The 18,326-nt window shown below is 36.1% G+C and overlaps 1 protein-coding gene across 1 annotated transcript; it reads left to right on the plus strand.

The window, feature by feature from the left end:
• Nucleotides 1–474: 474 nt before the first annotated feature.
• Smp_166310 (putative ran gtpase-activating protein) lies at nt 475–14,855 on the plus strand (the record flags this gene model as incomplete). Its single annotated transcript, XM_018796162.1, has 7 exons — nt 475–712; nt 6,008–6,174; nt 6,222–6,416; nt 6,454–6,627; nt 9,493–9,997; nt 11,903–12,292; nt 14,290–14,855. The coding sequence occupies 7 exons, from the start codon at nt 475–477 to the stop codon at nt 14,853–14,855; spliced, it is 2,235 nt and encodes a 744-aa protein (XP_018650402.1).
• Between the last annotated feature and the right edge of the window lie 3,471 nt (nt 14,856–18,326).

The raw sequence follows: 18,326 nt of genomic DNA on the forward strand, positions 1-18,326 counted from the left end.
TACTTTAACTGAAAGAAATTCAATCAAAGTATAAACAGTAGTCTTGATACGTTAATAACGATCAAAACAATAGAATTTACTCAACATGGAAAAATACCACTGTCCTTTTAAAATATGGCTGTCCACATTTGTGATCAGAGCCGACCATCCTAAAAATTAACTAAAATGGTAGACAAAATGGATGTATAGGACAAATCCCAAACATTGATCAAATAAATCAATCTAAAGGAGATCAAGAATGATTAGATGCGGTAAATACACAAAAGCAAGATCATTACACATAAGTACAATATCACTTTAGCTGAAACAAATTCAATGAAGGTGCAAACAGTAGTTTTGATGCGTAATTTATGATCAAAGCAGTGAATTTCACTCAACGAGAAGCAATACCACTGTCATTTTTAACTTGCGCGCGTTTGAACCAAGCCAGTGCGCGGGTGAATGAAGACCAGGGCTACCCACTTATGTGATACAATGGTAGTTGGGTCGAACGGATATAACGGATGGACTGTTAGTTTCGCAAATCATGCCCTGAAGCTAGATAAAGCTGCTGATGCAAATGATATTGTTTCTGCACTAGCTTCCAACCCAAATGCAGAGTGTTTGAACCTCAGCGGAAACACACTTGGGATAGACGCAGCTAAACCTATCGGTATTGCTTTGGAAAAGAACCGCTTCATTAAGCGTTGCTTGTTTAACGATCTGTTTACAGGTGAGGGTTCTTACTGTCCGAAAATGTATCAAATCAGAATTGTAATGTAAATATGTAAGAATTTTTCAGACCTGAACGGTAATTTTGTACAAAGCTATTTTTTAATAAAGGTGTAAGTATAGAATTTTGTATATACGTCAAACCTAGTCCTAAAAAGTGTTTATTTAAATCTGTTTCTGCCGCCGAGGTTTGCGCGTTGAATCATTTGTCTTTATGGCCTCACTTGTATGTTGTAGGGCGTTGATATTTGTGCGAAATGTTCAAGTAATGTACCGATCAATTTGTCTAGACTATATTTTGTTACATACAGCCGCTTTAGAACTGATTGCTATGCTTACTAACGTATGATGTTCAGAGAAGGTGACTTGATAAGGTTGCTGTTGGCAAAAAATCAGTTTTTATCTTAGCAGTGTAGGACGGAAATCTAAATAGGATTGTTCTGATAAATGCCGTTTCAATTTCGCGTAGCGGTAGCCTAGAGATTAAATCAATCGACTTCCAGGAGCCGTCCCAAACAATGGCACGTGAAAGTATACACCTTGTACATTTATATAATTTACTAAAATACACGTGTGTTTTTCATACTTGAACATTTCCTGGTAGTTCGTCTTAGTTTCATGGTATTTCTTTTCCCTTAATTTTCTTAAACATGGCTAGAAATCGGCTTGCTTGGGACAGGCATATTCATATTTTAATTATTACTTTAGGTATTATATTCCAGTATTACTTTACGCATTTTTTTTCACCGAGTTTATCTCTTTGAAAACCGTACTTCGGTTTGGTCAACACCGCTATTATTTCAACTTATTTTGTATCTGTCGTTTTAATTTTATCTCACCATGCTGACGCAGTTTGGCAACTTAAACATCCACATTTTTGTCACGTCCTGTGTTGTAAATAGCTAGCTGATTATCATTCCTAAAACTAATCAAAGTTGCTGGGTATAGTAAAAAATGTTCTGATTCATTATTTGGCGTACTGAATACTGGGACGTAAATTGCTAAATTAAATAACATATGGGTATGAGCTTCTTTTAACCATTGTGATACACACGCAGACAAAAATCTGCCAATCCATCTGTAGATTAGTAGTTCGTCTTTATGAACTTGCATACTTGCTTTTGCTACCTTAGTTATTTTTGTCCCTAAATGTAAAAAAGTTAGATATTTACAACACTAATACCACCAACTAGTAAGTGGTTAAGAAGTGAAGTCTATTTTTCCTTTTCTTGTTTTAAAGTGTAGATTTCTGTGTAAAACTGTTAATGTAGTGAACAAACAGATAAACTTCCAGAGCCTTTGGATTTTGATCTCTTATGCTGGAAAGGTAACATTCAGTCCCGATTTGTTCCAACCATCTATGACATTTTGTCACATTTAATTTATGTCACCATTTTTTGTGTTTAGGCATGTTATGAGATTAACTTATTGTCTTACAATACACAGATAAGATAATTATATTTCGTGAAGGTGCCGCAAAAATGCGGTCTCCTAATCGCCTCCAGTCAGTCAGCTAACGGCTATAAGTATCACTTAGTAGTACTGTAGACTATTTCTTGCGACCGACAACTAATTTCAATAGAAATATAGTGAATATTTTTAAATACATAGGAATTATGACATCCGTGTATCTTATAAAATTTTAAAAGTATCTCGTAACAGTTCTCCATGAAAATATCACTAATGCTATTCATCTTGACAATTTTAAATAAATTTAACATTGTATATTTTGTCTATGATATAAGCAACATGTTTTTTTGTACGTAATGAATAGAAAATTAAATTTCCAACATGTCGCCACTCTGAGTCCCTTTTTAAAAGGAAAAAACTTTTGCTATTTAAGGTTTCTTCTAAAATTAATCTAACAAATTGAACCAACTTATCAATGAATATAAGCAAGTTTGAGCATAGCATTTTGGTTATTTTTTTTGCAAAAATCAGACAGACATCAACATGAAGCCCGGCACACATGTACGTTGGCCGTATCACAATAGCGCGTCGAGATAGAAATAATGAGATTGATCAAAGTATTGTAGTAGCTATGATAAAAAAAGCTAAACCTTGAGAATATGGTTTAGAAAGACACAATGGGAAGGCATGTATGAAACGACACTGGGATTTAACATTGGGAATAAGATAGTGAGTAAATTTATCTGCACCATTGAGTGATTCTGATCTATATCATCCAAACTCATTGATTACTGTTATCGTGCTTACTACAAACAGGTATTCTGAATCTATTAACATGACTCAGACCAGAAGTTAATAAATGGTGCTGTTTTGTTTTGGTCATCCTTAATTTTCTTTCAACCAACTGCCTTAACAATCATCTCTTATCAAGGTGGGTGGTTGTTGACCACACTCGATACATGTCCCACCATTTCAGTCGGTAAAAATCAACCAATTTCCATATACCTAACTCCGAGATTATTTACGAAGCGCGAGGAACCCTTCGAAAACACCCATTATCAAAACCTTCGGTTTACTTCCTCAAACTCTTGTTCCACAGCCATAGGTAGAACAACGCGGGTTGCTGCGCGGTATACGTCCTGCGGGTGAAAGGTGGTCATTTTTTGAAAAATAACTGTATCTTAAATGATCCCCACATATTTTACGGTATTTGTGCGTTATTCTGTCACATATGGATCTGATTACTTTGTCTGTGATATTTTGGATACATAGTCCAGGTCAGTAAGATCATTAAGCATCCATTCTCGTTTTACCTTATGGTATTCAATACACAAAGTACTTTGACTACTCATCGTTGTTGATATATGGATAATGCTTTATGAATGGCTTGTTTTTTTGTTAACGTGGATGGTTATTTATTATGGCATGCACAGCTGTTGCTGATTTAATCTGTAAATTTCCAATCTCATCGAGCACATATTGAGGTCTTCTTGTGTAACGTAGATTCCCTTCAACACGAATCAGGATTTTACGAGGTAACTTTTCAAAATATAATTCATCCCATTTCCTGTATTCAGTTTTGCGTTGGAATAAATGAAAATCCAGATTTCTCGCTGTATTATATCCTTATATGCAATCTTTCTTTTATATATTACTACCATTGAAGTAACTACTTTTATGAATTTGGTGGCCATCTTGTTGTGCTAATGAAGTGTAGCAACTTGGACCGATGCATGTATGTGACTGGTCCTACATTGTAACTGACTGACTGATTTACTGTTTTTTAAGGAACTTTTAATTCAGTATTGTTTTGCAATTCGTAATAATTCTATTTTATCTTGACGGTATGGTAAAACTACAGTTTCAATCCATGTATTTCCTCTCGATTTTTCAATAAATAGTAAAGTCTTTGTGTTATAGGACGTATTCCTTGATAACCATTAGAAAATTACTTGTCATACAAGATGTTTGGTTTATTCTTTTTATACAACTGGAGATTCTTTAAAGCTTGTATAAGAACATTGAAAGCATTGTATACTGGGGTAACATCGAAAAAAGTAGTTTATCGACACCCTTAAAACTGTGCCGAAGTTGAGCAACCACATTAACTTTTCCTTTTAGACCTATGTTTTGTACTAGTTTGTCTAGGTCTTTTGTTACCACGATATTGCTTGAAGAAAGCAACCTATTTATCTTTACAAGTTAATGTACTGAGATTTAACTTACATTTTGTCCACTGAAGTACTTTAACCATTAAACTGCTTTCGCTTATTGTTTAAGAGTCGCTTGGTGTTTAAAGCACCTGGCTTTGAACCAGTAGGTTGCAGCTTCAAACTCTCCATCACCTATATAAATTTCAGCAGCCAAATAGTATCACTAACCGTCATGCGTTATGGAAACACATCTGGTGTTGCTGCACTCCCTTACAAAGCAGATTAAAATTACAGCCTTGATGAGTGATTACCTAAAATAAGCCACATTATGTTTTGGGGCACCCTGATGGTACTACAATCCTTACACAAATTAAAACAATAGGAAATATGGATTACCAACTACTTACGTTATAAACGCTTGCTCAAAAGTCTTTACTTTATGATTTGAAATAAGCTCATTTTATATCGCTTTATTTCCATATGGTTTAGAGTATTTTACACTTTTATTATGATCTTTATGCCATTTAACAACTTATCTAGACAGTTTTAGGTAGTTTGGATGATATTTATTTATTTGAACACAAATATTGGTACAAAGGGGCACCAGATATATGTGCGCCGCACAAATCTCATTTGATTTGTGTGAGGGCTATGGTATTGCCCAGGTGCCCAAACTGTAGCAGATGGTTTTCTTAGGGGGTCACAGCCGGGGCCTTTGATTAAAAGGTCTGATCGGCAAGGCAGTGAAGCATCGTAAAAAGATGCGGTCCCATGGTAGCGGGTGATCAACAATCAGTTCATACGCCATTTGTTCCCTCAGGATAGTGGAGACCATGTACACCATTAGTTTGGAATCAGGGTTTTCCAACTCCCCTAGATGGACTTTCCGTGTACACCAAACCCGGTTAAAGTGCCGGAAATTCCCTTTTCGTCCTCTCAATTTCGTAAACAACAGTAATGCCACGAGAAGGCAGTGAGAAGAACGTCCCTGGCAGAGTATTTGGGGGCAGTTTAGATTATTGCTTCTAAAAATTCGTATCCCAATGTAATATGTGGTCTGTCTATCCTAAAAGCATTTTCTCACTCGGAATTTCCCTAAAAGTTTGCACCTTCATGCAGTTCGGACAATAAGTAGGTTTTGTTAAAACCATAATCTAGCTATTAATATATACTGTCTCTAAAGGTGAGGGGCCAATAAAATACTGCGAATTCGTTCTCCATTAGTTGATTTCAGCGTCGTGTTTTATGTTCGTCTATCATGGAACAGTGTAACAGTGATGCAGTCTTTCTGGGCTGAGGCTCTACGCATATAATCATCATTGTGTACAAAAGATTGTTCTGGTTTCACAGCAACACGACGTATTTTCGGTGTTCTATTAGTACTAGTTCATCCATGCTGTAAACAAATGTTCTGCCAGGGGTGTTATGTCAAAATCTCGGGTTCGGAAGTTTTGATACGCTATCCGCAGAAAATCCCAGAAACTTCTGTACCAAACACTACCTGCTAACAACTCGGTTTAAAAGACAGAAAAAAATCGGTTTATGATACGGTTGTCAACAGTTGAAGGACAGTTATGATAACAGACCAAGAACTTATTTCTGTAAACCTCAGTTTCAGTCCCCCTTTTTTCGTTGTGTTTCATCGCGTTTTTAAATTCCTCCCTACTTTAGACATATTGCAATTTGTTTCTTCATGAAGCTATAAAAGTTCACTTGTATTGTGACACATTTAGGTCGCCTTAAATCTGAAATAGCACCAGCACTAAAGCATTTGAGTAATGGTCTTATGGTTTCCAAGTCTCAAATAGTTGAATTGGATCTCAGTGACAACGCTTTCGGTCCAAACGGGGTTGTTGGTATAACTGATTTGCTGGCGAGCAATACTTGTCACACTCTTGAGGTTAGTGTTGTTTTAAAAAAAGTTTCTAACTATTGATGGTTTTATAGATACTGCGAATGAACAACCAAGGTCTTGGCCATGAAGGATGTCGATATCTTGCAGAGGCCTTAGAAGAAGGAAGATGTTTGTCAAAGAATCAAGGACTACTCCTAAAAATATTTTCGGGAGGAAGAAATCGTTTAGAAAATGTTGGAGCTCAAATGCTTTCTAAGGTTTTCTGTGATATGGGGTCCTTAGAAGAGGTATTTCATAGAGAGTTAAAGTTACCTTATTTTATAGCTTTCCCTTTATCAAAATGGGATTGGAATTCATGGGATAGACGGTATTTTGTCACTGGTGAAAATAATTAAATCTAGTCCGAATTTACGAGTGTTAAATTTGTCGGATAATTCACTTACTCCACGTGGTGGCGAAGCAATTGCACGTGCCTTACCTTCAGTAGTCAATCTAGAGGTAAATTTATTTACAAAATATGATCTTATTGTTTTCATTTTGATAAATATAAAACTATTCCATATAAATGTCCTAATTTTATTTGGTATGATTCTACTTAGTTACTATTAATGAGATCTAGAATCATTTGTGCTAATCAAGATAAAAGTTTAAAAATTCTGGCTAAAAGCCGTAACTAATGACAGAGTTTGACTATGTTGGTAAATATTGAGACAGATAGCGACCAGATAATTTATCATTTTTTATTTGTTGTACTTTGTTACGCTGTATTTATGATACCAGAAATAAGTATTTACAATTACTTTACGTTCTGATTCACATCTCTAACTTTCTGTAAAAGATCGAAGTTAAACATAATTCCACATGAATTGAACTTCAAATAAGTGTGAAACGTGTCTACGGTAAATTCGTTATTTATTTAAACACGTAAACATTGAAAAAAGGAGGCGCTAAATATATATGCGCCACACTTCGTCACTCGATTTGTGAGAAAGTTGGAATAATGCCTAGGCACCCAAAACAAAATTGGGAGGACGAAAAGCGAATGTCCGGCGCTTTAACCGGGTTTGGTGTACACGGAAAGTCCATCTGGGGGAGTTGGAAAATCCTGATTCCAAACCAATGGTGCACATGGGCTCCAGTATCTTGAAGAAATAAATGGCGTATGAACTGATTGTTGGTCACCCACTACCATGGGACTTCGACCCGACCGCTGCTGCTACCTTGACGTGGTGGTTGGGCTTGCCTATTGTGATGATCCAATCGAGCTATACTGGCTGGAACAATCGTCCCTCGAGGTCCTACCATGCTAGACAGGTCGGTTGAAGAGCGGTAAGACTAAAAGCACCAAACACAATGTCCGAAGGCGAAGTCGTACTACCGACTGTACAGAGGTGTGATGGCAATAAGGTGTTTCCTTCAGACAACCAGCATAACAGCGATGCTGCCTTCCCACAAGGAGGGATGGGGTTAGAAAAGGTCGACCCTAAAAATGCACACCTCGCCTTATCCCACGGATTTCCGTCTCCGACGGTAAGGTCCTTTGAAGAACGGAGCTAACACGTCAAAAATTCCCCACAAAAAAACCGTGCGTGACCGGCCTCAAGCAGATGTCCTTTGGGCACTGCGGTCACGCTCCCAGGTCGTTAAGACCAACACTAATCCAACTTCCTTTTCAGGTCCCTCAAGAAATACCCTTCCACGGTGTGGGCAGCCGGGAAGTGATATTAGCCCTCATACCCGTAACAGCACACGAGACCAAGTTGGTCATATTCAAATCCTTCCTATACCTAATAACTCTCTTATCTCCACGACTAACCCTTCTCATATCCTATTATCACCTCGCACCACTAGGGCAAACGATTAGAGTACACGGAACGTTATTTCTGATCTCCTGAAACCACGCTCTAAACTATATGTAGGAACTTTTAACGTCCGAACATTGTGCCAAATAGGAAAACAGGCCTCCTTAGCTAGGACTTTAGAATCTCGCACCGTCGATGTGTGCTGCGTCTCCAAATCGCGCATACAAAATCCTAGTAGCGTCAATCATTTGACCTCACCATGTCATAATAAAGAACCAACTCGATTCACGCTTCGTGTATCTGGAAGTCGTGATGCTGCTCTCTGTGGCCTCGTTGGCGTAGGTATGGCATTAAGTCCTAGGGCAGAACTAGCCCTTTTAGACTGGATCCCAGTAGATAGTCGTTTGTGCGCTATCCGACTAAACGGAACAGTAAGGACTCGGAAAGATAGGGAAACCCGTCGTTGCCTCTTCATCGTCTCTGCCTACTCTCCCACTGACTGCAGTTCAGACGATATAAAAGATGAGTTTTACAGGAAACTTTCCGACCTTCTCCGAAAGGCTAGGTGCTCTGATGTAGTAATGGTGGTTGGTGACTTTAGTGCTCACGTAGGTAAACTAAACGAAAGGGAAAGACACCTGGGTGGATCTTATGGTATCGTAGTTCAAAGAACAGATAATGGCCACCGTCTGTTGCAGCTATGCTCAGATAACCGTCTGTTTCTTGCAAATACTAACTTTAAGCATAAGGAAAAACATCTTTTGACATGGCGATCCCCGAATTCGTCCCAACGTTGTACCCAAATAGATCATATCGCTATCAGCCACCGATAGAGGGGCTCGATAAATGACTGTCGCTCATTCTGGAGCACATGTTTAGATTCAGATCATGCTCTAGTGCGAGCACGTATCTGTCTGCGTCTTACTGGACGTAGGAAAGACTGCGAGGAAACCTCTTAGGGTTCTACCTAATGATAGGCAAGCTAAGAATATATTTCAGGAACAACTGGAAAAACAGTTAGGCAACCATGTGTGTTTTAAAAAGTACTTTTTATTTTGATAAATAGTAACAGCACTCCGATCAGGTGGGATTAGTACTCCAATCGGTGCACTGAAGCGCTTATTTACTGTATAGCATGCGAATAAGTTACTCGTCACACAGTTACTAGGTCTTTGGTGTCATCCTCTAATTGCAAAAGTTTTTCGCAACTTAGTATGATTATACTTGTTTCCAGACACAATCAGCCAAAATATTCAAATTCAGATGTAAACTTTCTTGGTGATTAGCTTATTCGTTATAGCTTCTTCAGATTTTGGTCCTATAGTCTCTATATTGAGAGAGTGGTGTATTGTTGGCTTGTATTCGGTTCTTATTCCTCTTCTTTTTCTAATTCTGTATTGAATACTGTTGTGGAAGTAGTCTGTCGGCTAAACCAACTGACTGTCAAGTTGGTAAAATATCTTTAGACAACTTAAGCATAACTGATATTCGTAAGTCGGTTCTATTTCTTCGTAACTAAAACTACGTCACTATGATGCTTTTCTAACTCTTGTTTTTATAGGAACTTTATTTGAGTGATTGTATACTCCGATCAACTGGTGTAAAGGCACTTGCTTCCGCTTTTGAAGATCCCGACACCACTCCTAATTTAAGAGTTTTAAATCTAACCGGAAACGAAATCAAACTGTCTGCTGGAATTAATTTAATTCTATCGCTGGGCAATAAATCCCATTTAGAATTACTAGACTTGAATGCTAATGAATTCGGTCGCTCTGGTGTTCGATCAATAATTCAAACACTTGATTCAGTCGGACTTTTGCACACATTACCCAATCCAAATGACAAAGATTTATCAAGTATATCAGTTGTTGAGGAATCCTATTTATGGGCATTTGACGAAGATCAAGGTTCAGATCAAGAAGGCGAAGATGATGAAACCAACGAAGGGGAGGAGGAGGATGTTGATAATAATGATGCAGAAGAATATGATGATTCTAGAAGTCGATATGGTGATGATGATGATGAACGAGAAAATCAAACTGATACAACTTCAGACCAAAAGGAGAGTAAGTTCACATTCCTTTTTTCAAAGGAAATGTTCCGTTATATTATTCATATCACAAATAATAGTCCGATATTATTCTGGTGTAGATGCTATTCTTTTTTTATTGTTTATGTCTGAAATAAGGTCAATAAGGTCAATACCAATTTAAACTGTCTAATGGTGAATGATCCTACGGTCAGGTCTCATGCTTCCCTGTCTGATTATTTCTGAGTTTCATCGGTCTTACACATACTATAAATAAAATGACTCTAGCCAGTCCAGTCAGTCATAAGGAACCTAAAACTTAGCAAAAGTTCTGTCCATTAGCTCAAATTGCTATACCAATAAGATGATGAATAGTAAAGAATTCGAAATATTATTAGTATGAATGATAGTAAGACATACTAATAATAGGGAATATGATCAAATTATTGGCAAAGTATTAAGGTAATAAAAAGTACAAAGTGATATTGAAATTGAATTTTGATGGAAAATAGGGAATAAATCCATCTGCACTACTGTAGCAAGTCTTAAGTCATATCACCGATTGTCTCCAATCCCCACACGTGGTTTATGTTCAAACTTGTGATTGACATGTCTATTAATTAGGCTTTATATAATAGTAAACATTGGGAAATTGGTTCCATTGCATATAAAAATTAGTTATAACTACCGTAATTCAGTCTTAATTCACCTAACTAACGAAACTGAATGCATGTGTTTACCAGTTTAGATGTTTATATGTATTTTGCAAGTACTGGATAGGTAAAAGAAGCATATAAAATGGGGGTAGATAAAAGATAAAAATGCAATGTATGGAGAACTTGATTCATTTAATATCGTCCCAGTGAACACGTTTGATATTATAGGCCGTTTCACATTACAAACTGTCTTTAGTTGGACAACCACTCAAAATCAAGAAGCACTGGATAACTGTTTCATCCTAGTATAGAACTCCATAGCAATGCACCTCACTAGCTTCACCAGAGATCAAACTCTACTAGTGTAAAGCAAATTTACAAATGGCAATGGATGGTGGTCGCCCACTTTCACGTATTGAGTTGAATTAGAAATTCACTTCACCATACCAACTCAATGGTCTAAAGTTTAAGTACACTCTACCAAACCTAAAGGTCCTGTGTTTGATCCTTAGTGGAGTCGTGGATGTTTATTAATTAGGAGCCCCATATTAGGATCTAAAAGCTATCCAGTGCTTCATGAGTTCCAACGGTTGTTTAACCAAAGCTAATATGTGATGTGGAACATTGCAAACGTTTAAGACGTATAATTAAGTTTGAAAGATTCGAAAAATATTCAAGTACTAAAAAGGGCATTATATTATGATAATTATTCATTATTCTGTGCATCATCCATCGTCAAAATCAAAAATCTAATGATTCATGGTTGCAACTCTTTCGAAATCTATATTTTTTGTTTGTTTTCAACATGCGTTAGATGATCCCACGTTGACTATGACTGATTAACTAACATTTATTCTGTTTTATATTCTGGATTAGTTTTTTTCTATGAACTTTTCTTACACAGTTGATACTGCTTCCTCTTACCTATCTTGTTAATCATCCCTCTCTGTGTGCTAATTTTATGAATTATAACAACTTATATCAATATATTTATCTGATATTATATTACCTGTGGTTGTCTCTAACTAAGCTTTTCGTATTTTATTAACTCTTACCTGTTATAGATTTGTGTACTTGACTTTGAGCCAAACTCTAATTGTGAAGGGTGTCGATATACTACCCGGGCCACCAAATTGGCATTGGTAGATCAGGGTTTAACTCAGTGGCTTGGTGACTAAAAGTCGAACACTAGCACCTGAGCCACCACTCGACTATACGCTGAGTGTATACACATGCTTATTATTGTAAATCCAACTTTAATTTCCTTTTGTTTCTCATGGGTTCAGGTGTTAATTTCAGTTTTCGTGAGGCATTTTCAAAATTTGGAACCATTGGTGGTGGTGGTTGTCTAACCCCAAAAAATGAAAATATTCAAATAAATAAACCTGGACCTTTTGGTACACAATCACTTGGTTTGTTTTCTGGAATTTCACCTCAAAACACTGATACAACAGATGCCGGTGTGATTCGTTCAAAACTATGGCCTTCTTCAGGTTTATTCAATTTTGGTGATAGTGCAAACACAAAAAGAAATTTGTTTTCTCCACCAATTCTATCGAATAAGGCTGTTGGTCAAGTTGTTGATGAAAAGAAATTAGATGAGGATAAACTTAGACAACTTTTAAATGATGCACTTTCTAATCCAAAACAAGAATCAAGTAGTAATCGTTTGATTGGTGAGTTAGTTATTTGATTAATTAGTATTTAGATGAGTCCAAAACTTATCCAACACTCCTGCATTTTCAATAGGTTTATTAGATGATTCAAAGTCGTAACGAAGAAATGTTGATTATTCAGGAGTCATATCGGGAAATGTTTCAACAGGAATAACTAAAACAAATCACGACTCCTTGTTTGTAGTGTGTTAAATATTTGAAATCGACGTTTGAAACTGAGCGGCAATAATGCTAAACTCACCTCATTAATACATACATTCACGTTTTTTTCTTTTCAAAGTACAAGACCGTTGTCTTCAGACAAAGAAAAGCAATTTAGTGTTCACTACAGTTGTGTATCAATTTAAGATGCCTTACTTTATGTATTAGTACGCCGAGGTAAATGTACTCAAATCTTCTTTCAGTGCTCTTCCTAGTCGTTAACTGGTAAAGACACTATGCGCCATGTATTCCGTTTTTATTAAGTTTTTTGGATATATCACTTACAGTACAGTACAGGTACGGTATAGCAACTTATTGTGCCATGCAAAATTGCAGTGTCTTTGTAAAGTATGAAAATCATGCATTAAGTAAATCGTTTGCACGCTTTTTCTTGAGTTATCCCTTGCATACTCCATCATCCTTTTAATTCTGTTGTTATTTCGATCACTCTCTGTTTTCCTTCTTGTTCACTTCACTTCAATCTTATGCTGGCAAGCATTCTAATTCCTGTTATATTCTACTTATATATGTGCACATAAGAAGCACACAACGCAATATAGCGAGGGATCAAGTATGATATTCTCTATCCATTTATACAATGCTTTCGTTACGCATTTTAATATTTTGTGTTCATTTTCTGGTGTACTGTTTATTCTGATTTTACATCTTATCTTCTTATCAGATTTTACATTTCGTGCGATAGACAATGATTAGTACAATAATATCAAACAGGACTTCTATTAATACCATATAGTTGTAAATTTAAGTCTCGTTTATTAGTGTTTGGATTGGATTCATGTAAATAAGCTTTTGGATAAAGAAATTCATCTTAGATCCTGTTATATCTAGAGCTTTGATTCTTACTATGCCGCGTACTGCTAGACTACTTGAACGATAGAACCCGCAACGCCGCATGTGAGAAGACAAAAGACTAATAAGTAGGAACTTTATTTCCCAAATCAGTGTCAAAATATGGTAAAGAAATCTCATGTATTTATAGTTATTGGCTGAATGTAAATCATCATTTCGGTCAACCAATAGACACATAGGGAGTCATTCTTATCCATCCAATAGGGAAGCTATACGTCGACATTCTAGAATATTCCCCTAGCAGTGATTGGATGGATTGTCTTCGGCTCTTTTTGGGCTTCTTGAAGCTTCCTAGAGTTTACCAACGAGCCATCCTTACAGATCCGTATACACTTTAAGACAGCCTAAATACAGGTTAATAAAAAGTGACTAAGTCCGTTCATATCTATTGTATTGTTGCGTTTAAATTGAAAGTGTTCTAAAACTACACAAATTTACATTTGTTCATCCTAAATTAGTCAGTTAGTTATAAGCAATGTACAATTTGTCATATTTATATAATTGTTCGACTTGTGACACCAAATCAATACCCCGAGATTAAATCATTCTGAGATATGCCAAAGTAGTAGAAGTGGTAATAGTAGTAGTGGTAGTAGAAAAATACCATTAAATATAGTTAATCTAATTGAAGAACAATAAATTCGAAGAACTGAATGCATCTATGCCATCACGAACCATTCTGAGCCATATCACACAATGTAAGATAATCACACGGACCCCAACCAAGTAGTCTGCACCTACCTATATGGCTTGATCTAATTGCTAATGACTTAATGAATTGGATCAGTCACTCCTAGCTTCTCTGTAGCCTATTTCTATGCCATTATACATCGCAAAATAAGTTTGTGTCAACTTTTAATTCTCCATTGACTTTTATATCATACATATTCACTGTTTTCATTTTTTTTTTTAAAAAAATTTTCTAGACTTTCTTGGATCTACTGAATACTTTAAACAACCACCAATACATCCTGTTATAATGTTATGCACACAAACAGCTTCACCAGAGAATATAGTTCGTTTAAGTTTAATATTATCACGTAGTAATATATGTCAAACAAATTCTGTATCTGGTACAATTATGCAATTAGCTATTGGTTTATTAGCTTCAATATTTACAGATATTTATAAAAAGAATACAGATAATTATCGTATTAGTTGTGCAATCAATTGTCTACTTGTTTATTTAGGTGCTATTAAACCAGAAAAAGATAGTGAAGATTGGATAGATTGTTCACCGACTACTACTACTACTAGTGGTAGTAATGTAAAATTTAATATACAACATTATTTACGATTAACTAAAACATTAATCGATTATTTTGGACCACAATTAATACCAAGTGTATGTAATTGTTTAACAGTTCTATTATCAGAACAACGTAAAAAAGAAATACATTCAAATTCATCATTAATTCATGGTACTCATTTACGAGATGATATTATTGATTCATTAGAGAAACAAATGAATTCAATGAATTTGAAGCGTTAAAAAAAGATGACAAAGAGTCAAACAAGGAAGGAAGGAAGGAAGAGTTCTTCTTTATTCTTTGCATTTCTAACTAGTCTTTTTTTATTATATGTATATTAGATTGTGTATTGTAATTGGATTCAATCGAAAGAGTTTTATATAAAGAAAGTAGATAGGGGGTGATATTTTTTTTGGATAGTATATATGTATATGTGTGTATGTGTGCATGGTTACTATCAGTTGAGAAATGATCACAGGATAGAACATTGTAAAAAAAAAGAAAAGAAAAGAAAAAAAGTAGTGTAATTCTGTACATAAAAATTCAATAATAATCCATCATTTATTGTTTATGTTTACAATGATTATTTTCCTATCAATCAATAAATTGTCCCCCCCTACCCCCCCCACAATAAATTGTCATTATTTATGTAACGAATTTATGTTGCTTGAATAAATAATTGTGATTGTGTTATTTATTTATTTATTTTTCCCCCATATATATGCGTGTTAATATTTACTTCAGTCAGTTAGTCACAACGTAGAACTACGTTGTAGTAAGAGTATAAGCATTATGTGAAAGAATAGGGTTTGAAGATGTTATTCAAGGAGTATAATACAGTGAAATAAATTTGGAAAGAGAAAAAAGATAAGAACATGAGGAATTCAGAGGATTTACTTACTTAATTAACATGCTTAAAAAAGTTATTTTGTTTTTAAAACAATCGGATAATATTCATTGGCAAGACTATAATTTATGGACGAGCCAATCAGAAGCGTTTGAGGGATTTCAAGGTCACGGCGCCAATTTCAGTACCTGATGCTCATGTACAATCGGTTCACAGAGGATTTTAGAGTAAACTTGACAATTAAGCGGCTACAATAAATAACACTACTAAGAAGTTCCAGTGTTTGTAATTGCGGTAATTAAATGACTTGTAGACCTTGTGCAGACTACCGTGATGTTGTCCTTTGATGTAATATATGTTGAAGGAAGACATTTGCTAGAATAGGAACCTTTATCGCTCGATCCAGATTGAGACTAATACATATTATAATGATTGCCGCAAACTGTATAATAAAAGCACCAGTAATATTGGCTGCAATAATCGCAGATGTTACTGAAGCTTTGGCTGTTCAGTGGTATGAGTATTGTTGGAACATTTCCATAATAAAAATGACAAACTTACACAACCGGAGTACACAAACAATAATGAAGCTATGTGGTCGAGGCTGAGAGGGTTTTTGTGACCTTATCATGGTTCCAGAGACCTGTAGTGTGGTCTACTTATATCCATATAAGTAGTATGTGGTGTTGGTCTGACATAGAATGTATTTTGGCAGAAGACCGATGAGCAAAGAACTGAAATGAAGCGCAATCGTTTGGAAAATGCATGAGCAATGGAATTAGAGAAGAAACAGTGAAGATTGAAACAATTGGTTGTTAATTTGCAAATTGACTGTTCATTGTTTGGTTATCAGAATTTACTGATAGTCTATAATTTTTGCTTATATACCCCAACCAGTGTTCTATTCACTACATTTGGTGTCGCTGCCAACCAGTAGGGGGAAGGGTGCTGTTCTGTGGACGCCGCTGCGGGTCTGGAGTTGAGGTGCTATTTGGAGCAGTCTGGTGCGGAGAGGTGGCGTCGAGTGGAGTGTTCTGGCGGGGCGGCGTTGGCTGTAGCGGGTGCTGTCGACAAAGAGGAGCAGTGGGACGTGCGGCTTCTGGGCGGACATCGAATGTAGATGGCTCAGCAGGCCGGTGGAGTACGGGTGTTGAACGTCCCAGGTGCCGGGTGGATGCGGATGTTGGTGCCCCGGTAGGTCGACGGAGCTATAGAGGTCAGCGCGCCGCAGACTCGACATTCTGACGGAGAGTTTGGCACAGACTGCAGTGATAGAATATAGTGGCGTGGCGAGCAGAACCACCGCATGAACGAATGCTTTAAAGGGGGGACGAGTGTAGTGTGGTCTACTTATATCCATATAAGTAGTATATGGTGTTGGTCTGACATAGAATGTATTTTGGCAGAAGACCGATGAGAAAAGAACCGAAACGAAGCGCAATCGGTAGGAAAATGCACGAACAATGGAATTAGAGAAGAAACAGTGAAGATCGAGACTATTGATTGTTAATTTGCAAATTGACTGTCCATTGTATGGTTTTCAGAATTTACTGAGATAGTCTGTAATTTTTGCTTAAATAAATTCGATTGTCCCCAACCAGTGTTCTGTTCACTACAGACCAACTATTATGGAGCCATGTGGATGAGTTCCTCTACCTTATGCACTACGATTTCGGAATCTTTAGACCTTTTTCTAACCTTGACAAGGTTTTGGACCATATAAAAGAAGTGCATCCACTTTAATTATTTGATTTTTTATAATATATTTTTACTCTATGCTGACTGTTTACTGAATGGCTAATATTTCTCAAGGTCACTTAAGATTCGTTCAAAGGTCGTCTATAAATTATGGTCTCGCCTATTCATTAGCTCTGAAGGAGTATGAATAAAGCGTGAATACATTAATCTGTAGTTGATATATAAAATTCACTAGAAGAGAAAGAATAAAACATTTAGAAAATAATGACCAGGTTAGTGTTTTGATAAGATGTAAAAATTCAAATTATGAATGGTCAGTCAGTCAGTTACAATGTAGAACTTCGTACGTACGTACATCAGTTCGAGTTGCCATACCACATTAACACACAGATGTAGTTGCTGATTAAAATCCCATAGTGGTAGAAGTAGTAAGAGTATAAGCATTAATGTGAAAGATTAGGGTTTGAAGGATTATAATACAGTGAAATAAATTTGGAAAGAAAGGAACACAAACTAATATTAACTGAAGAATTAATAGAAACCAAGGAGAGCTGTTATGTCATAATTTGAAACTTCTCAAAAACATCCGTCCATTCACAGCATATGTAATTAATTGAAATGTTTTGAGTATGCAAGCTTTAAACCACCATATTGAAATTCAATTACCACATATGTGTTGACTCACTTTATAGAGCAGTTATTACCATTACCTTTATATTATTGAAAATCTATCAAGGAAATTGTCATTGAATTGAGCTTGTTTTTTTCTCAATCAACTTTGGTTTAAAATAGATTTATTTATTACGGGAATTTCTTCACCAATAAGATATTCAACTTGAAGAAAATAAATAAAATCATATCTATTGTTTTCTTACCTCTACCACTATGAGATTTGAATCGACAACTGCATCTCTGCTAAAGTGGTATGGCAACTCGGACTGGTGTACGTACGTACGTACGAAGTTCTATGTTATAACTGACTGACTGATTGTTTTCTTACTGTTTGAAATATTATCGCTTGAGAATTATACTTTATAGATAAGTATATTTTAATTGTTGAAAGCGTGAGTCAATTGAAGCTAGACCACCACGGAAAACCTGGAAGCACTGGACGGCCGTTTCGTTCTATTATGAGACTCCCCATCAGCGCGCATCCTGGGTTCGAATC

The sequence above is a fragment of the Schistosoma mansoni genome, chromosome 2, assembly GCF_000237925.1.
Source record: "Schistosoma mansoni strain Puerto Rico chromosome 2, complete genome".
In the NCBI taxonomy this organism is placed as follows: domain Eukaryota; kingdom Metazoa; phylum Platyhelminthes; class Trematoda; order Strigeidida; family Schistosomatidae; genus Schistosoma; species Schistosoma mansoni.